Source organism: Oncorhynchus mykiss, chromosome 24, assembly GCF_057628025.1.
Source record: "Oncorhynchus mykiss isolate SJ-2025 chromosome 24, ASM5762802v1, whole genome shotgun sequence".
Classification (NCBI taxonomy): domain Eukaryota; kingdom Metazoa; phylum Chordata; class Actinopteri; order Salmoniformes; family Salmonidae; genus Oncorhynchus; species Oncorhynchus mykiss.
The window spans coordinates 7,305,564-7,329,955 of NC_143045.1; the positions used below are offsets into that span (position 1 = coordinate 7,305,564).

At 42.3% G+C, this 24,392-nt stretch overlaps 3 protein-coding genes across 4 annotated transcripts; 1 reads left to right on the top strand and 2 right to left on the bottom strand.

Annotated features, from left to right (window-relative positions):
- Positions 1–337: 337 nt before the first annotated feature.
- sertad3 (SERTA domain containing 3) lies at positions 338–3,493 on the top strand. Its single transcript, XM_021582000.3, has 2 exons — positions 338–825; positions 1,075–3,493. Exon 2 carries the CDS (start codon positions 1,104–1,106, stop codon positions 1,914–1,916), a length of 813 nt encoding a protein of 270 aa, XP_021437675.2. The 5' UTR covers positions 338–825; positions 1,075–1,103; the 3' UTR covers positions 1,917–3,493.
- Positions 3,494–4,567: 1,074 nt separating this feature from the next.
- On the bottom strand, positions 4,568–14,637 carry LOC110503593 (potassium channel subfamily K member 6). 2 transcript variants are annotated; one of them, XM_021582001.3, is made up of 3 exons: positions 13,748–14,637; positions 9,459–9,854; positions 4,568–7,642 (listed from the first exon to the last, which is right to left on the bottom strand). In XM_021582001.3, exons 1-3 carry the CDS (start codon positions 14,061–14,063, stop codon positions 7,410–7,412), a joined length of 945 nt encoding a protein of 314 aa, XP_021437676.1. In that variant the 5' UTR covers positions 14,064–14,637; the 3' UTR covers positions 4,568–7,409. The 2 variants fall into 2 exon arrangements, with proteins under 2 accessions (XP_021437676.1, XP_090074293.1); XM_090218167.1 differs by having other exon boundaries at positions 5,981–7,642; positions 9,485–9,854; positions 13,748–14,491.
- A 1,164-nt stretch (positions 14,638–15,801) lies between these two features.
- On the bottom strand, positions 15,802–23,156 carry LOC110503594 (uncharacterized). Its single transcript, XM_021582002.3, has 6 exons — positions 22,509–23,156; positions 19,415–21,866; positions 18,069–18,220; positions 17,779–17,903; positions 17,213–17,327; positions 15,802–16,892 (listed from the first exon to the last, which is right to left on the bottom strand). The coding sequence occupies exons 2-6, from the start codon at positions 21,618–21,620 to the stop codon at positions 16,767–16,769; spliced, it is 2,724 nt and encodes a 907-aa protein (XP_021437677.2). The 5' UTR covers positions 21,621–21,866; positions 22,509–23,156; the 3' UTR covers positions 15,802–16,766.
- Between the last annotated feature and the right edge of the window lie 1,236 nt (positions 23,157–24,392).

A 24,392-nucleotide genomic window follows, 5' to 3' on the forward strand; every position in this document is an offset into this window, starting at 1 on the left:
TAGGCCAGCCTACTGTAAACCCAAGAAAGTTTTTTAAAAACTTATATTTACTTATATTTTAATTTAGTATTATTTGAGAAACGTTATCCGATTCACATGCATTAGTAATTTGCCTTAAATATGTATTTTTTATTCTTATGTAGACTACCCTAGTGATGTAATGCACTCGTGTAACTCGCCGCTTGTCACTATTTCCAGCACCCAGGGAAAATACTACACTATGAAGATAAGCTAAAACCTCTCCTCCAATAGAAATCGCTGATCACACTTGGGGTGCGTTCGTAAATTAATTCTGTCTATCTACTCAGATTTACGACCTGGGTACACTCTGCAACACTGGAGGCAATTTACGAACGCACCATTGTAGATGAAGGCATGACGACGGTGGCTAGCTAAACTCATGCGTAGAAATACGTTATCGGGTCTAACGGTCGTCTCGCGACAAATCACAAGCAAAAGTTATTTTGACGAAAATGAAAACGTTTCAGTTTGTCACGAGGTTTGAGTAATAATATGTTCAACTACTTAAGATATTGGCTCGAATCTACGGTGTGCTTTTAGATTTCGAGAAAATTAAGAACTAATGAAGAATTGTTCACTTCTCTCCTTCACTTGATTTTGGCGAGACTCAAACCTCTCGCTTCGCCTTTTCCTCTCTGGTGAAACTTAAATCTCGGGCGGGAACAAGTTTACGTTTTAGTTTGCCGGTGGATTTTGTACCGCGCTGGCGAGCTAGGCAAACAAATATATTTGGAGCGAACAGCATTCTTTACATTTGTATATTGAAAAGATACCTGGAGCCAGAAGAACAGTTGCGCACGACAGGTTTGTTGTTTTGTCAAATTTCGACAAAGTAACGTTAGGAAGTGGAGAGAAAGCTATTGCTAGCTACCTAGCTAACCAACGTTAGCTACTGTACTAACGTTAGCTGTCTAGGCATTTATTTACTAGCCAATTATCACCGGGACATAGCTATATTACTAGCTAATTATTATCCCACAACTGCAGTCAGCTCACCATGTAACGTGATGTGATCTTTAAAGATTCTTACCAAGTTTTGTGTTCTCCCTCTAGCTAACAGTAACAACGTTTGGTCGAGGAGGATGATGATATCCAAGGGACAGAAGCGCAAACTCCATGATGATGTCGTGGGGTGCATGCGTAGCGCCACTTGGGAGAGCCAGCGGCAGTCAGTGCTGGGCATCTCCCTCGACAAGTACCACCGCGGGAAGGCACTGGTGGAGCCTAGTTTGCGCCGCTCGGTGTTGATAGCCAACACCCTGCGGCAGATACACATAGAAAACAAGCCTCCATCTGGGTTAGTTAAACTGACAGGACCTGTGCCACCCATGGTCCCATCTAACCCCTGCACCCAACGGGAGTCTGGTATGGGTGTTGTAAACAGTGTCGAGGACATGGAGGAGGTCTGGATGTCCTCAGAGAGTGACTTCTCCCTGTCAGCTGCAGTCTCCTCCATCCTGAAAGAACTAGACTTGGCCGTTGATGGAGGGCCAGGGCCTCAGGCACCTCAGAGGACACCTTTCATGTCCATTGAGAACCTACCTGGAGACCTGGGGTCCAGACAGGCCCCCACATGGCACTGGAGTTCTGAGTGGCGCCCTGGGGGTTCTAGAACCTCAGAGGGGGTGGCTTTTGGTAGTGTGGAGGAGGTCATGCATTCCAGCTACCTGCAGGATGTGAAACTGGATGAACTTTTCCATGACATTGACACGTCTGTGTTTGACAGGGAGATGGGGGTCCGAGCACTCTCTGCTGCAGCCAGTGACGAGCTGCTTAAGTATTTACCCTCTCTGTCCTCCGTTCCATCCACTTCGCCCTCTCCCTTCTCCCTCAACCAGAGCTTCAGGGACCTGAATGAGCTGGAGCACATCATGGAAATACTGGTAGAGTCTTGATCACCAGAGCTTTGAGGAAATTATTACATTATTAAGAGAACAAGACGTTGAAATGTAGTGTTTACTCTGTCCAGTTGATCACATGGTTTAATGACTGAAATGTGATGTTTTTATACAAAAGAAGGAAAGGCTGAATGTTAATTAGTCAATTAGTGGTGTTTTAAATGTTAAATGTAATATCCCTTATGCCTAGCTATATCAATAGATTATATTGTAGGATGTTGCTAATAGCAAAGCAGTTCAGATTGATGTCCAATGAATTCATTTGTGTGTAGAATTGACTCAAACAGTTGGAATTTTGGAATACCATTACATGCCTCAGGCATCTATTAAAGGGAAGTTAGAGGACAGTTTTTAAATGTGAAAAAAACTTTAACCTGAGGGGAAATGTCTTCTGTGAAGAAATCCCTTTCATTGGTAAGTTGTGGGTTAATGTTGAACACATTCTCACATCCTTCAATATCACAAAAGTACATATACCTTTATTTAACTAGGCACGTCAGTTAAGAACAAATTCTTATTTTCAATGACGGCCTAGGAACAGTGGGATAACTGCCTGTTCAGGGGCAGAACGACAGCCCTAACCACTAGGCTACCCTGCCGCCCTATAATACAATAATACTGCATTGTATTTGTCAGTATGTTCTTTAGTAGTAGTCTACTTTGCCTAACCAGTATGCATAATTAGGCTACATATTGAGCTGTGCCACTAACTTACAGTTAGCTTCAGCCATTAGCAAATACAAATATTACCTTAACCCGAGTTACTGGCTGTGAAATGTCATGGTGCTTACCAGTAGTTCAATATCCGGTTATAACAGCTGGAGGTAATATAGAGGAATTCCTCAATATGGTTCTGTTGTGTGTGTGCAATGATGTCTAAGGGGGAAAATTGTGTTTTTTTTGTTGCAGTAACTTGGTTGTTGTAATATCCCAAACGAACTTAGCAGTTTCATCAATAAGGATTTCATTAACGTCTATTGTGCTGCATTTTTATAGAAAATGTCTAACCAGTGTCAGAAATGGTTCAAAGGACGAGTTATTTATAGAAACTTAATATTTAAATGTTCAGCTAAATATGTAATCTTTTTGTTTCACAATTGCAGTTTGTTTTATATTCTTGTTTATATAATGTATTTTGGCTTAATGCCCTGAAAAAGGAAATTATGCTTACATTTGACAATAAAAGACATGTAAGTGCACTGTCTAATTTATGCCCATTGACGTAGCATAAATTCTGAAATTAAATGGGTTTGTGCCAGTCTTTTCAAACAGTTTCACTTGTCTAAACTGCGACAGAAGAATCACACCTCTTCGGTGGGGATCCTGCTGCAGAACACGAGCAAGCAGCCAGAGAAAAATACTCAATGTACCGTGTTGACACCTAGTGGACATAAGTGTCAGAACAATGCAAGTGTAGCTGGATCTTGTGCTGTTGAATTGTTAAAGTGCATGTGAAAAGTGTAATAAGTTTGTAGCAACTGATCATGTCTTAACTAACTGCCAATAATGTAATCGCTGCTAATGTAATAACTTTTGTATTTATCATGTAATAAATGGACAATATACTGAACGCATAACGTGATAGCTTTTTTGCGCGTAATGTAATCGTTATTACATTATGCTTTGATTGCAGACATTGAAACCAATCGATAGCGATAGCGCTGACGACATCTAAGTATTCATATGGAAAACTCCTTGTAGCTCATAAAGCCGAAAGAATTTGAATTTCAAGCGTGCCATGTTGGTGAATGGGCCCAGAGAAAGGAGATGGAATCTCATTGGGTAATGAATTGAGGAACGTTTAACGCCCCACCCAGCAGACTGTCTACCAATCTCGTTCACGTCGTTATGCAGCGTCACACGGTTGCTAAAATAATCGTCTCACAATCTCTTCTCTGTGTCAGGGTATGAGTAGAGAAACTGCTATTTTCCTCGACAGTACTTAATGTCACGATTCCAAAGCTATACAGTATCACATATAGCAAGTTAAATATCTCATATCATGGAAAATATTTGTAATTTTGTACATCTTGTTGACGAAATACATGCTAATGTTGACTTTTTGAGCTAGCGCCCAATTGACTCCCATTCACCCCTTGAAGGAGAGCGCTTCTTGTCCCATAATAATAGCCCAGCATGCACCTCGTGGCCCATTGCCTTAGTATGGACAACGTTTCCCATCTCAAAAGTATATCTGCCCTTGCGAATGTCAGACTCATCGATCTGCAGTTTGAACATGGTGAGACTAGACTCCTAAATTGATAGTGTAGTTTATTTAAGCGATTTTACAGTTAAATAGACACTTTACATGGTGATATTGTCTTTGGTATTATTGTGTGTAGCCAGCCCATAGAGCAAGCATTGCATTGTGAACGTTGTCGTCGACTTGAGCTGCAACAGATTTCCACAACGATTTTCCATGTTGCTACCAACCTTATTACAATGCCAAAATGGAAGAAAAAAAAACATGTGTTATTTAACACTGTAAATTAAAGGAATGAGTGGTTTTGGGAGAACATTTTCTTTAATGTCTATGGTATGAGGGTGCAAGCTTCCTCATAGCCTGCCGGCCAGTGATTGGGCTGTGTTAGCACGTGGTCTTGTGTGACGGAAAATGTATACTGAACAAAAATAAACGCAACATGCAACAATTTCAAAGATTTTACTTAAGTTACATCTCATATAAGGAAATCAGTCAATTTAAATAAATTCATTAGGCCCTAATCAATGGATTCCACATGACTGAGAATACAGATATGCATATGTTGGTCAGAGATACCCAGTGGTGGAAAAAGTTCCCAATAGCCATACTTGAGTAAAAGTATAGATACCTTAATAGAGTGAAAATGAAAGTCAGACAGTAAAATATTACTTGAGTAAAATTCTAAAAGTATTTGGTTATAAATATACTTAAGTATCAAAAGTAAAAGTATAAATCATTTGAAATTCCTTATATTAAGCAAAGCAGACCGCACCATTTTCTTGTTTTTAAAATGTACGAACATTATTTACAAAATATGCATTTGTGTTTAGTGAGTCCACCAGGCCAGAGGCAGTACGGATGACCGTGTGTTTTACCATTTTCCTGTCCTGCTAAGCATTCAAAAGAGTACTTTTGGTTGTCAGGGAAAATGTATGGAGTAAAAAGTACAGTATTTTCTTTAGGAATGTAGTGAAGTAAAAGTAGTCAAAAATATAAATAGTAAAGTACAGTTACCCAAACTTCACATTTTAGTGTCCTTTTATTGTCCCCATCACAAGGTGCACCTGTGTAATGATCATGCTGTTTAATCAGCCTCTTGTTATGCCACACCTGTCAGGTTGATGGATTATTTTGGCAAAGGAGACATGCTCACTAACATGTATGGCCGTTGCTGCTTCCTGTGATGTATTATTGTCTCTACCTTTTTGCTGGTGTCAGGCCAAAGAGCTCAATCTTGGTTTCATCAGATAAGAGCATCTTTTTTTCTCATGGTCTGAGAGTCCTTTAGGTGCCTATTGGTAAACTCCAAGCGGGCTGTCATGTGCCTTTTCCTGTGCAGTGGCTTCTATCTGGCCACTCTACCATAAAGGCCTGATTGGTGGAGTGCTGCAGGGATGGTTGTTCTTCTGGAAGGTTCTCCCATCGCCATCAAGGAAGTCTGGAGCTCCGTCAGAGTGACCATTGGGTTCTTGGTCACCTCCCTGACCAAGGCCCTTCTCACCCAATTGCTCAGTTTTGCCGGGCGGCCAGCTCTAGGAAGAGTCTTGGTGGTTTCAAACTTCTTCCATTTTAGAATGGAGGCCACTGTGTTCTTGGGGACCTTCAATGCTGCAGACATTTTTTGGTACCCTTCCCCAGATCTGTGCCTCGACACAAGCCCGTCCAAGCTCTTACGGACAATTCCTTCGATCTCATGGCTTGGTTTTTGCTTTGACATGCACTGTCAACTATGGGACCTTATATAGACAGGTGTGTGCGCCTTTCCAAATCATGTCCAATCAATTGAATTCACCACAGGTGGACTCCAATCAAGTTGTAGAAAGGGTGATCAATGGAAACAGGATGCACCCGAGTGAAATAGGGTATTTTAGTTTTTTTATTTGAATACATTTGCACAAATTTCTAAACCTGTTTTCGCTTTGTCATTGTGGGGTATTGTGTGTAGATTTATGAGGAAAGGGGTCTGAATACTTTCCGAATGCCCTGTATGTTCAGGTCATGTGGAGATATTACAGATAACAGTCCCAAACTGTAATGAAAATGCCACGATCTCCCCCTTTATGTCTGCTGGGAAACATGAGTTTGGGCCCGCCAACATTAGTCCACTGGTTTAATGAACTGGACAATTACGTTCCCTTAGTAATATCAAATAAGGATTCAGGAATGTGGTGTGTTGTCCACTATTACTGAAGCATGACACTTGATATACATGAGACAAGAGTGAATTTAGTTATTACATTGTGTTATTACATTGTTTAAAATTATTACATTCATTTAAAAAAAGTGACCCACTTAATTTTGTAATAATCAACACAATGTAATAATTATTACATTATGCACAAACATTTAGCAATTTATTACATTATCAGCATTTATAACAAATGCAAAAGTTATTACATTAGCAGCCATTACATTATTGGCAGATATTACATTGTCATTTGCCACTACGTACATTGACAAACTTCCTACATGCTAATCCTGAACAATCTGTCACATAGCTTTCACAATGACACTTCCTAACGTTGAACAAATGACAACTGCACATCAGAACACATATACTTGGTTTTTATTTTCAATCCTTTTGTTCCCTAAATTTGTTATCCTTCAGATGATATCCTTGTCTTTTTTTCTTCTTATTATTTTTTAAACACATGACCATGTCACACCACAGGCAAAAACAAAGCCGGGAAAAGCCCACGCTAGTCCTAGGAATGTTATCCATCATATGACTCAAGACAAAGTCTCAAGCAATGGCTTTTTCACATAGTTACTAGGGAGGGGCAACAAACTCCTTCAAAAGATGGCCGCTATAAGGAGTTTGTTTAGTTTTGAAATATCAGATATTTCTGTATGACCTTCCTTGATCAACCCTGACCTAAAAACCACAAAAGGGTACATGAAAATATCAGTATATGATACTTAAATATTTTTTGGTCTGAAACCAAAAAAAAGTGATAAATAATCAGAATCAGTCCCAACCAGAAGTGTTCTCTGTAGGTTATGGAATAACAACCTTTTCCCTCCTTGACGAACAACCCTCGCCAAGTGTCAACTGGGTGCACTGGTGCAGCTGTAGAGTTTTTGTTTCTCTTTGGTTTAGTTGCGCTGTCATAGCAGGAAGGTCTGACCTGACCCATGAGTTGCCTCACAGTGGTAAAGATAGTCTTTGGTGCCTATATAGTGTCAGGTTTTAAACTCATCCCTGTGTTGCTGTAAAACAGTGACTGTAGTTTAAACTGTTTGACCTGACTGATGTAAAGGAGAACGGGCCAGATTGGAGTGAGTCCTTATCGGTTGATGGTGTTATAGGAGGTCTGGGAGGCCGGATCCAGGGGCTTGGCAGAGTCCTCCGCCTCATGCTGGTCCTCGTGGCCGGCCTCGATGATGGGCTCCTTGTCCTCCTCTATATCCTCGTCACAGTGGGGGAGCTGGAAGAAAGAAGTCAGGCCATGCAGGTCGGCCATCCGGTGGAAGGCACGCAGGATCAGGTACATCATCATCAGCCCGACAAACAGGTACACTGCAGAGGACAGAGACCACAACATTAATTCAACATCAGCAAGTATACGCTGTGGGAAGAAGCATTATACATGGACACAGTCACTTGTCTCACAAAGTGCAAATTCACCACACTGGTGTGCTCGATCTGTATTCCTGCTGGACAAGAAGAAAACCACAAAGGGGTCCGTCTTCAGACTTCTACAACGGGCTTCCTCACGATACAGTTATGCTTATATGCCATATCATGGTTCATTTGTTTCAACAGTTGTTTCACTGCAGCTCAGTAAGCAGAGTAGACTTACACCTCCCTTGTGACTTAAATTCTGTCATGCCATGTGAGGTATTTTGAGACAGGAAAAGTATATTACGACATGAGCAAAACAACCTATTTTCCCAGTAGTTGAAACTTTAATGAGAACTACACCCACAATTTTAGCAATTGTCTGAGAATGGTGCTGGACCATATGACATAAAAAGAAGAAAAGGGTAAAGTGTGATGAACAAGCTTTAAATAAAAGTTCAAATCCAGGTCATGTGACATGATCAACCAAAACACAGGGCCCTAAAACAAGGTTGAGACAATGCCACAGAGTACAACAAACACCACTTGGCTCTAAAACAGTGAGGTTATTTTGAGAGAGAATAAAAAAAAGGTAATTCCAGTAATTCAATTATACCATAACTAAGAGCATAACACTGACAAATGTCATGAGACAATATGAAATCCTTCCAAGTACAAGTTGGGTAGATGGTGTGGTATCCTTGACTCCCTACTGCAACATGCCCTTAAGATGAGAGCAATTTCACCACACATTGCACTCTTCCCAAAACAAGAAGCCCAATTCAAATTCACCCATCCAGTATACCAACCAAATCACAGACATTGTGGGATACATGGAGGGGGCAGTGGAGCGACACTTTAGTTTCCTCCTGAAAACCACAAGGGGGCGTCCTCAGACTTCTACAAATGTACAGTACAAATGTACTCAAACGATAAACCGTACTGCATATTTTCAGTATCAGAATTACATGTCTAGGGTCAATACAGGGATAAGGAATGCAGCAATTTTCTTTCATCGGCTGAACCATGTTAAATCAGGAGACTCATGCAGTCAGCATTCTGACTAATATCTCCTGACATTTGGCCCACAAATGTTGGCTCAGGACATTGAGCACAATGAAGGGCAGAGATGTCCTGTCCTCTCATCTTCAAATTATGAGTATTTCAAATATATCTTACATAAGCACATTTAAAAACTAAAACAAAACAGCATTTACTAGTTCTTAAAATTGCTTCCTTGGACAATATAGAGCCTTTTGACCGGAGTGCACTACTTGAGAGGAGGAGGAGCACTCAGGAAGCGCCAGTTCTCACATCCGAGGTGTGAAAGTTCCTGCGGTTTCACAGAGACACAACACCATTTTCCACCAGAGGGCCTAGCCATCTCAGTTCTGGTCAAGATGTCACATTCTGGCTTCTCTAATGTGAGGTGGTGTTGGGGCCGAGCGTCTCCCACTTCACTCAAGTGTCTGCACACGCTCAAAATTGTCAAGTCCACTTATTCCTATGCACATCCCTCTGTTTAAAACATTGATGCAAACTCCACCCATTCGTTCAGTCACTGTTCACAGTTATTTCCTTGTTTTCTATTCAAAAAGGGGAAAAACAATTCTAACTCGAAATCATGAACACCAATATTTAAGTTGAGTGTGTAATGACTATCACGGAATTTATATGATATTAGTCTGAGCTGTGTCATGAGCCATGTCAGGGTGCCTTGCCCGGTTATCAAATGCACTCAGACTAGTAACACTCAGACTAGTTCATGACTCACCCATCACAGAGATCTTATACAGCGACCTGAAATTCTGTCCGGGATTCTCGCCGGGCACGTAGTCGCCCAGGCCGATGGTACACAGCGTGATGAAGCAGAAGTATATGGAGTCCAGGAAGGACCAGGTGTCCTCGATGTAGCTGAACACCACGGCGGGTACCACAAAGAAGCCCAGCACCACCACCAGCAGCAGGATGGCGAAGTGGACGGCAGTGGCGGCGAGAGGTTCCAGGCCGATCTTCTGGCGGCACATGCTGATGGGTCCGTAGGTCACCAGGTGCATGAGCCTCTGGACGCAGGCGGTGAGCACCAGCATGGTGAAGGGCACTCCCAGCAGGGCATAGAAGATGGAGAAGGCTTTGCCTGTGTCCGACAGGGGTGTAGTGTGCCCATATCCTGGGGAGGGTGGAGAGAAAGTATGAGAGAAAAAGAATGAGACAGAGCGCAAGTTTATAGAGCTAAGAAATTATTAGGATCCCATACAAGCAAACACAGTACAATAGCAGATAACATGCTGTTGCCAGAGAGGTTAGTGTACTCGCCATTTAGAAAAATTAAAGTTATGGGAACAAGTCGGTTATCATTGAACAAAATGAAAGTCAAAACAAGCCACTGTAACTAGGCCACTCAGGAACATTCAATGTTGTCTTGGTAAGCAAATCCAGTCTATATTTTGACTTGTTGTGTTTTAGATTATTGTCCTGCTGAAAGGTGACTGAACCAGGTTTTCCTCTAAGATTTTGCCTGTGCTTAGCTATTCCGTTTCTTTCTATTTAAAAAAAAAAAAAAATTCTTGCAGATGACAAGCATGCCCATAACATGATGCAGCCACCACCATGTTTGAATGTATGAAGAGTAGTATAAGTGATATGTTGTGTTGGATTTGCCCCAAACATAACGCTTCGTATTCAGGGCAAAAAGTTCATTACTTTGCCACATTCTTTTCACTATTACTTTAGTGCCTTATTGTAAACAGGATGCATGTTTTACAATATTTTAATTCTGTAAAGGAGTCCTTCTTTCACTCTTAATTAGGTTAGTATTGTAGAGTAACTACAATGTTGTTGACCCATCCTCAGTTCTCCTATTACAGTCATTAAACTCTGTTTTAAAATCACCATTGGCCTCATGGTGAAATCCCTGAGCGGTTTCCTTCCTCTCCGGCGTATTGATACACCATCCAAATTGTAATTCATAACTGCACCATGCTCAAAATGATATTCAAAGTCTTTTTTTTTACCCATATACCATTGTGTCCTTATTAGTTTTCCTGGCATACGCCAAACTCCGATTTGTCCGTCAGACTACCAGATTGTGAAGAGTTATTCATCACTCCAGAGAATGCATTTCCACTGCTCCAGAGTCCAATGGCGGCGAGCTTTACACCACTCCAGCCGAGGCTTGATATTGCGCATCATGATCTTTGGCTTGCGTGCGGCTGCTCGGCCATGGAAACCCATTACATGAAGCTCCCGACCAACAGTCCATTTCGGTGGCTAGTTAGCTGTATGTATGGCTAGCTAGTGAAAGTGACAGCTGAGGTTGACGCTTCACAAGCGAAGGCCAAATCTACAGCCAAACAACGTTTCTTGCCTGACAGACTAGCTAGCTACCTATAACAAGCAGCTTGGGCCATATGAAATACATCAGTAAAAACAAGACAAAATAACCAGATAGTTAGCTGATACAGCTATACACTGCAACTACAGAGAGTAATCATTCCAGCTCCTCCGATGATGATCACTTGGTTGGTACAGGCGAGCACATGACAGGATTTGCTAATCTGAGAGCTATACCCCAAATTTCTCAGCATCCAACATATCTGCTGTTGTCTCATTTCTTTCACCTCGACATCGCGGGTCCGAATCCGTATCACCAACCAACACAGATACAGGCTCTTATACAGCGAAAAGTCGTGGACGCATTGGCATCGTCATTTTGAGTAATTGAGTGATTTTTTTTTCTGTTAAAAGTCAAAATGACAGCATAACCTGTTTCTGGTGGATGACAACAGCCACGCAAATAAGACAACAGGTTGTTAGGAAGTTAATTCTGCGATATCGATGCAGATATTGTTAGAAAAACAAGGCCGTTTGCAGCCGCTATGATATTTATTTTTTTAAAGGCAGTTGACGACCGCTATGGGCTCTAAAGGGCTAACCAACTACCTGACAATTTAAACATTTGCCTTGCATAATCCCCTAGACGCAGTCGCACCGTTAAAAACAAACTCAATTGTCACAAGAAACTAGCTCCCTGGTATACAGAAAATACAAGTTTCTAAAAATTGGAAAGGAAATGGCGCTCCACTAAATTGGAAGTCTTCCAACTAGCTAGGAAAGTACCGTGCAATATCGAAAATCACTCACTGCTGCTCAATCACCCTATTTGTGATACGGTTGAAAAGCTAACTTCCCTTCCAAGTGAGGATTGCCTTCACTTCAGCAGTGATGAATTCATGAACCTCTTAGAGGAAAACATCCTGATCATTAGAAAACAAATTAGACTCCTCTTTGTATTTGCGTAATTCTCCAAAACTCAGTTGTCCTGAGTCTGCACAGAACACCCAGGACCTCAGATCAATTTAATCCTGTGCCATTTGGACACATTCACAAAAATAGCAATGGCCTCTAAACCTTATTCCAACTAAACTACTGAAAGAGCTACTTCCTGTGCTTGGCCCTCCTATGTTGAACATAATAAACGGCTCCCTAGCCTCCAGATGTATACCAAGCTCACTAAAAGTGGCAATAATGTCTCTCCTGAAAAAGCCAAACCTTTAACTCCAAATAATATATATATAAACAAAATATTTGACTATATCAAATCTCTCATTCCTCTAAAAATGTTTTGAAAATCTGTTGCTCGGCAACTAACTGCCTTCCTGAAGACATAATTCATAGGAAACCATCCAGTCTGGTTTTAGAAACCATTGTAGTACTGAAACTGCTCTCGTGAAGGTGGTAAATGACCTTCTAATGTCAACAGACCATTAGAAGGCTCTGCGTCTGTCCTTGTGCACCGAGACCTTTATGCTGCTTTTGATACCATTGATCACCACATTCTTTTGGAAAGATTTGAAACCCTAATTGGTCTACATGGACAGGTTCTTGCCTGGTTTAGATCTTATCTTTTGGAATATCATCAGTTTGTCTCTGGATGGTTTGTCCACTGGCAAATCAATGGTAAGTGTTGGTGTTCCTCAAGGTTCCATTCTATGACCACTACTGTTTTCACCACACACACACACACACACAGTATATCAAGCATTAGGAACACCTTCCTAATATAGAGTTGCACCCCAACACCCTTGCCCTCAGAACAGCCTCAATCTGTCAGAAATGGACTCTACAAGGTGTCAAAAGTGTTTCACAGGGATGCTGGCCCATGTTGACTCCAATGCTTCCCACAGTTGTGTCAAATTGGCTGGATGTCCTTTGGGTGGTGGATCATTCCATTCTTGATACACAGGAAACTTTTGTGCGAAAAACCCAGCAGCATTGCAGTTCTTGACACAAACTGGTACGCCTAGCACCTACTACCATACCCAGTTCAAAGGCACTTAAATCTGAACTCATAATGAGAGGCTGCAGTTGCTCTTGGGTCTGCTTACCAACATTTTTTTATTTTAGAGTTAATTTCCTGCAATTATACACATTTAGTCATTGCATGAAGCTAAATGTTTGCAGTTTTTAAATGATATCTGAGTGAGAATAACTTAGAAAATCAATGGGGGACCTCGCTAGGTAATTCAACCATGATAACAATATTAGATAGCTGGCCGCTAAACTAAGTTAGGAATCTAAAAAAAATGTTAGCTGACATGGGCTAATTGACTGACTATCAGTGATTGACAGAGTAAAACTCCTGATTTCGAAATTGCACCTTGTGTAGTCAGTCTACTAATCTAGATTGCAACGGTAAATTGAGACCCTGGACTGAGTCAGTGGAAATGGATCTGAGGGCTTTCAAAAGGAGGACCACCAGTTACCCATCCCTGCTTTAACGCCTTTAAAGCACTGATACTGGGGCATTTACCTGAAAAATCACATGGGCCCATTTGATGCGTGGCATGTTTTGGTCACGGAGTACAAAATAAATGCCCAGCTACAACTGTAATTGTAATCTGTAACCAATCAGTGTTTCCTTGAGTATCTTGCAATATTAGCACTTAAATTGTTTAGAAATGTCTATTTGGATTCGTCTTACACAAACCAGCCGAAACCAAACGAAAACTATGTAGGCCTAACAAAGACAAGTGACGTTAACGTTATAGGCTATTTACTTACCGACTGTCGTTACTAAAGTGTTGGCGAAGAACAAAGAAGAAGCCAAGTCCCAATTAGAACTCGCAGAAGAATTCGGAAGGATAGAAATCCCATACTTATTGGCTTGTAAAACTCTCTCCAAAAAGTTTTCAAGTGATGTTGCATTGACGCAACTTTGGTTGAGAAACTCTTCTTTCAGGACTTGTATGTCTCTTTTAAGTTTGTCCTCCACAGGCCGTTCGATGGTGGAGAAAACGAACGCTCCAAACAACAGATAAGCAACATAGAACAATATAAAACCTGTAAGCAGTATCCAAGATTTGTACCACGAAGACATTTCCTCTGGATTTCTGCTTTCAATGTCATCCGCCAAACTGTGACTTTGTAGCCTACTTCCCTGCCTCGGTCTGCTCAAGTTTAAAGTGTCGGCAGTCCTCCAACCCACTGTTACAATTTTGACAAGGATGTGTTCAAACGCCTAGAACTCTGCAAATAAACATGTTGAGAATACACTGCTCCCTACTGTTCCTCATGATAACAGCATGTTCGTAGTCTTTTACGTTCTATTTCTATCTGCAATCATGTGGATGTTTCAATCACCTGAATAAGCCCCAGAAAATAGTCCAAGAGCTGAACCAGAAACAGTTAGGTGAGCTACAACACATTTCCTTTTCTGCCCCCTTCATTACCCTTTTCTCTTTGGTGTTTACAAGACTGGATAAGGAAAATATAGGGGAAAGGCTCAAACAATCCCTAGGTGAAACTATAGACTAAATTATCCAGTCAGTCTAAGATCTGTGAACACTAAAGTGAAGACCATCTGGGGCGGGCCAAAAAGGAACTAGAGTGTACTGCCTCGCTCTCCTAGTTTCATATGTCCATAATGGCTTCATATAGTTGTTATTGCAGACAGAGATTGCTTCGCCTTGAGCTTTTACTTTTACGTAAAACTAATACATGTGATTAGGGGAGCCATCGTATCACATGCTGCAGCTGAAGAAAATAGCAACACCAGGATATGTTTTTCTTCTTGCCAACCATGCACTGAACTATACCAGGGCAATGTGCACAGTGGCGCATTAGGCAAACAAACTGTTGACTTTATTTGATAGCTTGCCAAAAGGTAATCTAAGGCCAATTGCATATTTTCACTTTAGCACAATCAATGCCACAATATCTGGTGAAAATAGATCCTCTGACTCAGCAACTTCCTATTAACCAATTCAGCACGACTAACAGCCCCATATTACCGCATTTGGTGCCCCGGGGCACCTACGTTTTTTTTTTTAGGAAAACAGCTAACTTCCTGAATTTCAACACATTTTGCCATGGTAGAGAAAAAAAAACTGTTTTATAATGCTATTCTACATTTCATCATGAGGCTGAGAGGTAATTTTGCAGCATTAAAGCTATTTTCCTGTTTTTCTACATATTGTGCCATGGGAAAGAGAAGAATGTGCTGTTTTACAGCTCATCTCGTGCTATTCTTCACATTTTGCTGTGAAGCTGAGGGAAAATTGTGCAGTTTTAAAGCAAATTTCCTGGAGGTCATGGGCCCCTGGTCACCTGTCCTGCGTGACTGATCGGCCCTGGCCACAGACCAAAATCTTGTACATTACCTCTTTTTGGGCCCCTTACCTGTCATCATCATACATGAGAGACGTCACAAATTTGCCATTCTGGTAGGGCGCATTCTTGGCCACAAGGTTAGAGCGGGTAATGAACTGAGAACAGCATTGCTCTGTCAGTTTTTCCTCATTAGCAGTCTTAGGTAATGACTTGAAGGCTTTGCACAGTCTTGCCAGTGGTTACAGCTGATTGTGTGCTAATTCAAATATGTCACTTGTAAGTGTTGATTTGCCGGTGTGGTTGCCTTTTGACCCATGAAACTTTTTTTGTAGCGCCGTAGACCATTCTAATTGACTGACATGTGTAGCCCGTAGAGTAGTATTTTCTCCCCTTTCTTTTGTTGTTTGCTGTTTTGGTTTATAGTGAGTATTGCATCAAACACCCAAATAAGATGACTGTTTAGGTACTTCAAAAACTATACAGTATATCATAACATTAGCAAAAGCTTTTGAGGATGGAAAACAGTAATCAACGTATCATTTTATTACATCAATTAACAAGTTGACTATCTAGTTTTATCAATTTGAACAACTCAGAAAATCTGCATTTTTCTTGAGGAATACATATTATGTACAAATGACAAACATTCACTACATTTTCTGTAGGCCTACTGAGTTGCCCTGGGTTACCCACAAACAACAATCAAGAGAGAAACAAATAGAATCTAAATAGGACTTGACTGCTTTTTGTGATCTAAAACAAACGTGTACTGGTAAAATAACACTTTCTCTTTGCCAGCACAAAACAACTGTATTCTGACAGCCAGAAACACCCCCAATTTAAAGGTAATCATTTCAGAAAACATGGTCATTATTTACTATGATAATAAGAAAAGGAGCTGTGATCCAATGTTTGCTAAACCTACAGTATATTCTGCTCCAGAGTTGTCACTGGCACGTGTGGGCCAGATCACGTTGAAGGGAGAGGATAGTGTGTGTTTGTTGTTTGTGTCCATGTCAGTGTGTGTGTGAGAAAGAGGGTGGGAGTGAACAAAGGGGGGTGGGGGGGGGTATAGACATCCACTTCTCCGGGCAAACACTAATTACTTTAACATTTCCTATAGTCCATAAGAATAAGATTTATAAGAATGTTAAATATTTGCATGTATTTTAAAAATATCTGTGAGACAAAAATTACAATTAGTGCTTAATTTGATCAAATTTGTCACAGGTATGCATCGGTGATCTAACTCCAGCGAAGGCAAAGCAAAACAGGGCATTGTTAAGGATCACCATATAGTCAGGTGGTCCAGTCGGCCCAAGGAGAGCATCCTCCGAGTTCTGAATCTTGTGAAATGTTTAGTTATTTCTCCCCATGGAGATGAATACTGTGTCCCATTAGTGGTTTGGCATGGACATGCATGAAAAAGGCTAAATGTGTTGTTGAAGGTGAGGGAAAGTGGACATTTTGGTTATTCCATGATGTTCTTGTTGACATACGATAAACGTCTCTTCCCACAGGCCTGTGCATGCTGACTGGACGAGGGGAGGCCAAGAGAGGGACTGTAGTTGGCTGCTCGGTGCCCAGTCATATTTTCCTGCAGAGGTGAACAAATGACAACTCTTCTAAACTGACATAAACTTTACATCAGTTGTTATCTGAGTGCCAGTGCAGAGAACAGTCAAATGACTATGTCATACTATGATGCATGACCCATTATACATTCTATGATTATAGGCACTTCAGTTTGGTTTAACATGCTGTAGCATTTGTCATGGTGATAGAGCCTGATGTTAAAAATCTATAATAACATAAGATAAGGCTGTATCATTTCAGCCTCATAATATGAAACAGAGTAGGCCTGGTTATTACTTTTAACAGCCCCATTACACTAGCATTACAGATGTAAATACTCACCGTGTCACACTGGCCCAAATGTAGCGACTGTAGAAGACGTTCACGGGAAACAGCATTTGCCCTCTTATATTTCAAGCCAAACATCTTGTTCAAGTCATGGAACCCATCGAGTAAGCTACAAGACAAACGCAGATATGCAAATGAATGGCAGAAGTAAGCACGACGGTTATGAATAACACCGCAGCCTATTAAATCATTGTGAAACTGAATCTTTCACTAAAGCAATACTGATTCAGTGCGTGAAATATTATCTAACATGCAGCTTATCTCTGGTCATGGGTTCAAACAGTCGAGTAATTGTTCGGTGGTGGTGACATTTCAGGCTATCTCTGGCGCTATCTTGAAGGTCATAATTTCTTCCACTAGATGGCAATATATAACAACTATGTCAGAACGTTCCTTATCGTTCCAATTTCATGAATTATAAAACTGTCTAGATTATGCTTCTAACTGATTTAAAATCCGAGCTGAAAGGAAATATAAGTAGGATTTTAGGATCAAACTTCCAAATCATTCCCGGAGCTGGATTTGAATAAAATATCATTATGGTTTCTTGACCCACTTACCCATGATCTTCTGCAGAGCTTTCATGATCCAAGATGCCTCTGAGGAGCTGGCCGAGTGTGGGAACAGCATCACGATCATACAGGGGAGTAGACAGTGACGGGAAGGCCACCACAAACACTTTGTTCTGAAAGATGGAAATAATGAAAAATGAAGAACAAATGTGTATGTCTATCATTTCCAGTCAGTCCCATGGACCATGTACTCTGGAGATTACAGGAATATGCAATAAATTGACTCCTTGTCTTTTGTAGTCACTTCGAAGGAAAGATGGAAAGATTTAAAGGCCTACCACATTTTGCGTGGCAGAGAATCTGCCCCTTGTCTCCTCCACAGCATTTGTGGGCCACCACTGTTCTCTTGTGTCTTGCCCTTCTCCCGCTGTATCCTTTGGGAAGGCTGTCCAGGCATCCTCTGATTGTTGGAATGGGCTGTCTGTCCAACCTGAGGTCCAATGGGTAGACTCGTTGGTGATGGAATGGTTTTCAAGTGCAGCATGGAAGGCATCAGACATGAATCATTACGACACTAGCTAGATTCTATTGATTCTATATGATCTGTATGCCTTGCACTGAGTCGACCTCAAAGTGCAGGGACCTGGTGTATGCTCCAAATAGGCGGTTATTTTGCATGCTGTCCTCATTCAAATGGCCTGAATGGGCAACAAATAAACATTATTTTTTGGGGTAGTTGACCTGTTTTTTTTTTTTACCTTCTATAATCTGACAACAATTTTTGTAACTTTGATTTATACACTTGGTTAAAAGTCACTGCCATTGCAAGTGCCATTGCTTTAACTGACATATGACATAATCGTGACAACAACAATGATTAGACCTGTGTTATTACCATTAGACACTAATGATGGGGAGTTTTGTCTTTGCATGATGTTTGAGGTTACATGGGGATGGATGTTGAGATGGATGTCACCCTGCATGGTCTCTCCCAATCACGGAGGAGCTGCCTGCCTGGGTCTCTGTCTCTTTAAACATGGAACCCCATGTCCTGAGGCTCACACGCCTTACATCCCAAAGCAGAGAGCACTAGCACTACCTTCACATGAGTATGGGAGAGGAGAGGGCCCTCAAGAATCCAGGTCAGACCAGAATAACTGATTATTTATTTTATTTAACCTTTATTCAACTAGGCAAGTTAGTTAAGAACAAATTCTTATTTACAATGGCGGCCTACCCCAGCCAAACCCGGACGACGCTGGGCCAATTATGCGCCGCCCTATGTGACTCTCAATCATGGCCGGTTGTGACACAGCCTGGAATCAAACCAGGGTCTGTAGTGACGCCTCTAGCACTGAGAGGCAGTGCCTTAGACCGCTGCGCCACTCGGGCATTGGGAGCAACGTGTCTACATGCCCTGGCTGCTGCATGGTGCAAACCACAACAAAGAGAGACCACAACAAGCCACAACCATTACCGCTACTGTTCACATCGGAGCTCTTGTCTTTGTGGTTTTCAAAAGCGTTTTCATGCTCTGCTGTTACTGCTGCCTCTGTCACATTTGCATAATCTAACTGGAGGATGTGATAGTCATAAGAAGTTTCTGTTATGTGTGTGTCGTGTCTGGATGTCTTTAAAAAGAGCCCCTGTCACATTTCTGAGATGCCGTAGGCTGGGGACTTACCAACGCTCTCACTTTTCCCAGAAGGCACTAGGGGTGATGCAGTGAAGCTGTCGTCCCAGGGCAGCTGCTCCTCTGCCTGCATGAAAAGCCCAAAGTCATCCTCCCCCTCTGGCCCCCCATCCAGGAACCCCCTGTTGGAGGCCACCTTGCTCTCGTCCGGGCCCCTCTTCCACTCCTGCTCCCCTGGGCTCCGTAGCAGAGGCACCAGAGCCCCACCTCCAGCGTCTGTCTGCCCCCCATTCGGAGCAGGGAGGCCTGTTGCCATGGCTCTTGAGGAGGCCAGATTAGGTGGCGAGTGTGTGACAGAGGTAGCAGGGCCAGCAACAGCAGAGCCTTGTAAACGGGAATTAAACTGCCTAGTCCCTGCCATCCTCCACCCTACTACGGCCTCTTCAGTTAGGTTAGCTGGTAAATCTGAAAAACACCTTGCTTCCATATTACATGTCTCCTCGCACTCATGTTCCTCCGTTGCCCAGTGAGGCCCTCGCTCAGTTCTCTGGGATATGATGTCTCCCTTTACCAGCCTGGCCTCATCATCTGTGCTCCTGACCTCAGGCAGTATCTCTCCATGCTCCCCACAGAGCTCCCTAATTTCTGGTGCTGTTGACTGGATCCCCTCCTCCCCCTCTATCTCCTCTTCCTCACAGAGGCCATGTACAGATTCCTGTAAACCTTCTTTATCCACTGCCACAGGATATTTTTCTTCTGGCTGACATTTCTCACAAAGCTTATTGTATTGACTATCTGATTTAGTTTCCTGATTTATCTGACCATAGCCAGTCTCATCAGGAGCAGTAGAAATGCTGCCCTCTACTGGTCTGGGTGGTTGAGTGGAGCAGTCTTTGAGGCAGCTTCTCTCAGAGCAGCAGTGGCTCTCTGAGGTTTGACTATCGATCCACCTGTTGGGCAGCTTCCCCTCAGCTATCTCCCCGGTTCCCCTTAGCCTCTCTGAATCACACTCTGCAGACTTGATATGATCCACAAACCCAATCACAGCACCCACCATGCCATCAAAGTCTTCCACATGACTCATGATACCACTGGCCACATCGTTGCCTCCAGTATGTATGTCTTTATCCCATAGTTTGTCCTGGAAGTGCTCCTTGTTGAGAGAAGTTTCAGGATGCAGCCCCTCCTGTGCGCGTGGGCTGTCTGGCTTTCCCCGGTCCCCGACGTCACTGCTGCAGTTTTCTGGGTCAGCGTTGTCTGGAGGCAGGGAGGAGTCACAGGGCTTTGACCGGGTGAGACCAGTGCCATCCTGCACTTTCCCCTCCTCCTTCTCCTTAATCCCCTCCACACCGCAGCTCGACTGATCCTGCTCACATACAGAGGCAGCTCCCCTCTGACCCCCGCTGCTCCCCTGCCCTCCTCTTCGCCCGTGACACTGGGTGCAGGTCTTGGTCTGAGCGTGACTGCATTTGGGGCTTCTAGTACTCCCTCGGTCTTGTTTTCCACTCAGAGTGTCCTGACCAGCTTTGGGAAACTCCCCTTTGTCCCTGCTTTCCTGGCTCCCTTCCAGGGTATGCTCGCCAGCATTCTCCCTGTTCCGGAGTGTTCTCCCCTGGATGGAAACCACAGGCTTGCAGGATGTTCTCCACCTCTGGGCTGACCTCGATTTGACCTGGTATGACCCCAAGGCCCCTCCCATATCCTGCACCCCCATTTTCCCCACCGTGGAGGAGTCCCTGACCCCTCCCACTTTATCCCTCAGCCAGCTGCCCACCAACGTGGAGGGGGACTGAGGGACCAGACTTTGAGTGCAGGGCCTTGGACTGCCTGTAGAGTAGAGGCACCTTCCACCCTCCGTCTTGAGGAACAGACAGCTTGTCTGAGTCTGACCACCTCCCTCAGAGGCCTTCAACGTGGCCACAGTCACCAGTGCCCCCAGGCCTGTCTGTCTGGGGTTGGAGGCATAGTTGGAGTCCAGCGGTAGCCCCAGACCATAACCCAGCCTGCCCCACTGTCCCACTGGGTAGACATCTGCAGGCCTGGGGCACGTTCCCTGGGACCTGGGGGGAGGTGCTGCCCTCCTGCGGTTCTTGGAGCACGCAGCCCAGGCCCGAAGGCCCTTGACTAAGGGCATGTCCCCAAGCTCCAAGCGTCTGGTGAAGGAAAGATTGCTTTTTTGGCACTTCTGCAGCACCTCCCTGGGGGAGCCAGACATTTCCAGGCATGGGTAGTTGTTGTTATTGTTCTGCTGGATCATTGTTGCAGCCTTCAGATTATTTAAGATAGTATCAAAAAAATACTAGCCAATGTGCAATCTTCAAACGTCTATGTACCTTAACAAGGAGGCTTCAACGCATGAAGAATAGACACTCAAAGTAATGACGCGCTGTGTATTTCTGAGTAATATTCAGTGACAGTGCTGTCAACAGTGTTCTCCATCCAGATACGCAGCTTCTATCAACGGGTGTCAGGCATGTAAACCAATTCAGTCTACCTAAACAACCTAGAGGAGAAACAAACATTGATCAGATATATCATTGAAAACATGATACAACACCTCATTTCATTTTGGAAAGGATGTTACTGTACAAAGACTCTCATAATCAAATAAAGCTACGAATCAATATCTGCTAGAGCCCACAAGAGAGATTGAATGGCTGGCATTGTGTGAGAACCATGTATCGATCCTCTCACACAGTCTTAACTACCCACTTTGATTGGTGTTTTGGGGCTCAATCAAATGTTAATTTGTTCGTATTTTATGTGCTCATGTTCATGTAAAATGCATAGTTATAGTGGACATTATCATGATATATTATGAAGTGGAGGTTCTTGACCAAACAAAAAATTTAATTCATATAGGCCATGGTAAATAGGGTACAGTAGGCTGCTATATGGGTGATGCATGTATGATTAGCCCAGAAACAGTTGTAATAGACTATGCTGCGCAAACGGTCATTCCACATGCATCATTTGTTTCAAAGCCTACCAGTATGAATATTTAATAAGGAAGGTGCCTGTTCAGACAATAAAATTAGCATCAGGGTACCCAAAACAGTCACAATATTTTTCGATTTTAAAGGACGCTGTTAAATAGCAACCACAGTTCAATATTGTCATCTTCGTCCTTGCTTGCTTCTCTTACCATTTCATACTCAGATTCTCCGAGCAAGACGTTGCCAGACATCTAATTGCTGTTGGATGTTGTCTGCTTGACGTTAACCTTCATTTCATAATTGTCGTATTTGACTCGCGTCTGTCTGTAGGATCATTTTATGCGTCTCCCACGAACACGACTCCATGAGCATCGACCGACGAGGGTTTATTTAGGCTACTATACATACATTTCAAGGTGGAAAAGGTCCCCTATACCTGCATCGTAGTCAAAAGGCTGCTTTAAAAATAAAATCATATTTTTCTGTGAGTCTCTTTGCTCATCTTATTCGAGCCAGTCAGCAGACGCATCCTTACCGCAGTAGCCTACAGTGCGTGCACCCAGCAACGAGAATGTCGGCGGCAAGCTACTTGCATCCCACTCACACGTAGCCTACGCAGCATCGCATCATCACTGTAGCCCACTCTTGAGGTATTCCGCGTCTCGTTCTAGTCGGAACTAATGCAGTATCATGAATAACTACAACCAGTTAGAGCAAGTCGCAAACTCGGAAATGTTCAACCAGTTAGCAAGTCGAAATGTCCGAGTTTCCTTGTTACGACTAGCACTTGAACGCGGCATAAAATCGAGTAGACACAATAGCGACACGTGATGATGGTTACGATTCCAGCCTAGACTAGACTTGAATATAATTGTACATAAGCACGTGATGTTGCATTAGGGTGTATGCCTATGCACTAATAACTAATGTAAGCCCTGGAAATAGTGTGATTGTGGAGCATGCTTGTTATGGCGCATAATATTCACTGGTGTAAAGTACTAAAGTAAAAATACTTCCAACTATTACTTAAGTAGTTTTTTGGGGGTATATGTACTTTAATATTTATATTTTTTGACAACTTTTACTTTTACTTCTACTTCACAACATTCCTAAAGAAAATAATGTACTTTTTACTCTATACACTTTCCCTGACACACAAAAGTACATGCTACATTTTGAATGCTTAGCAGGACAGAAAAATAGTCAAATTCACACACTTATCAAGAGACCATCCCTGGTCTACCCTACTGCCTCTGATCTGACAGACTCAGGAAACACAAATGCTTCATTTGTAAATTATGTCTGAGTGTTGGTGTGTGCCCCTGGCTATCCGTAAATAAAATAAAAACAAGAAAAGTGTACTGTCTGGTTTGCTTAATATAAGCATTTTGAAATTATTTATACTTTTGATACTAATGTATCTTTTTGCAATTACATTTACTTTTGATACTTAAGTAAATTTAAAACCAAATACTTAGACTTTTACTCAAGTAGTATTTTACTGGGTGACTTTGCTTTTGCTTGAGTCATTTTCTACTAAGGTATCTTAACTTTTACTCACGTATGACAATTGGGTACTTTTTCCACCACTGATGATATTAATTTAGGCCTAATATACAACACAAAACAAGGATTTGAAAATGATGTTTTGGGATAAGTAGGCCACTGAGTGTAAAAAACATTATGACTGACTAACCAGATGAATCCAGGTGAAAGCTATGATCCCTTATTGATGTCACTTGTTAAAAATCAACTTAAATCAGAGTAGCTGAAGGGCAGGAGACAGGTTAAAGAAGGATTTTTGAGACATGGATTGTGTATGTGTGTGTTATGAATTTTATGAATAATGACTAAATGATGTATACATTTAACATAGAACTATAACTAACATAATTCTACCCTGTCTCTGTATAATGATAAATAATGTTTGTCCATAAGAAAGAGGGACTGTTAGCAGGCAAGGAACTGTGGCAGACAACTTGTGACCACTGTGAAACTGATAACAGGGAAGGAAGTCTCCCCACCTAGGGAGGGGAGAAACCTTGGGCTTGCAGTAGATTATGTAACATGTTGTAGGATGTGATAAGCAATGT

Bases quoted from the DNA above. Each gene is read 5' to 3' on its own strand.
- sertad3 (XM_021582000.3), top strand. From the start codon at position 1,104: ATGATGATATCCAAGGGACAGAAGCGCAAACTCCATGATGATGTCGTG.
- LOC110503593 (XM_021582001.3), bottom strand. From the start codon at position 14,063: ATGTCTTCGTGGTACAAATCTTGGATACTGCTTACAGGTTTTATATTG. The intron at 9,855-13,747 runs GTAAGTAAATAG...CACCCTCCCCAG, and splicing joins CACTTTAGTAACGACAGTCG to GATATGGGCACACTACACCC. The intron at 7,643-9,458 runs GTGAGTCATGAA...TGTCCTCTGCAG, and splicing joins GTATAAGATCTCTGTGATGG to TGTACCTGTTTGTCGGGCTG.
- LOC110503594 (XM_021582002.3), bottom strand. From the start codon at position 21,620: ATGATCCAGCAGAACAATAACAACAACTACCCATGCCTGGAAATGTCT. The intron at 17,904-18,068 runs GTAGGCCTTTAA...TCCATCTTTCAG, and splicing joins TCTCTGCCACGCAAAATGTG to AACAAAGTGTTTGTGGTGGC. The intron at 17,328-17,778 runs GTAAGTGGGTCA...TTTGTCTTGTAG, and splicing joins AGCTCTGCAGAAGATCATGG to CTTACTCGATGGGTTCCATG.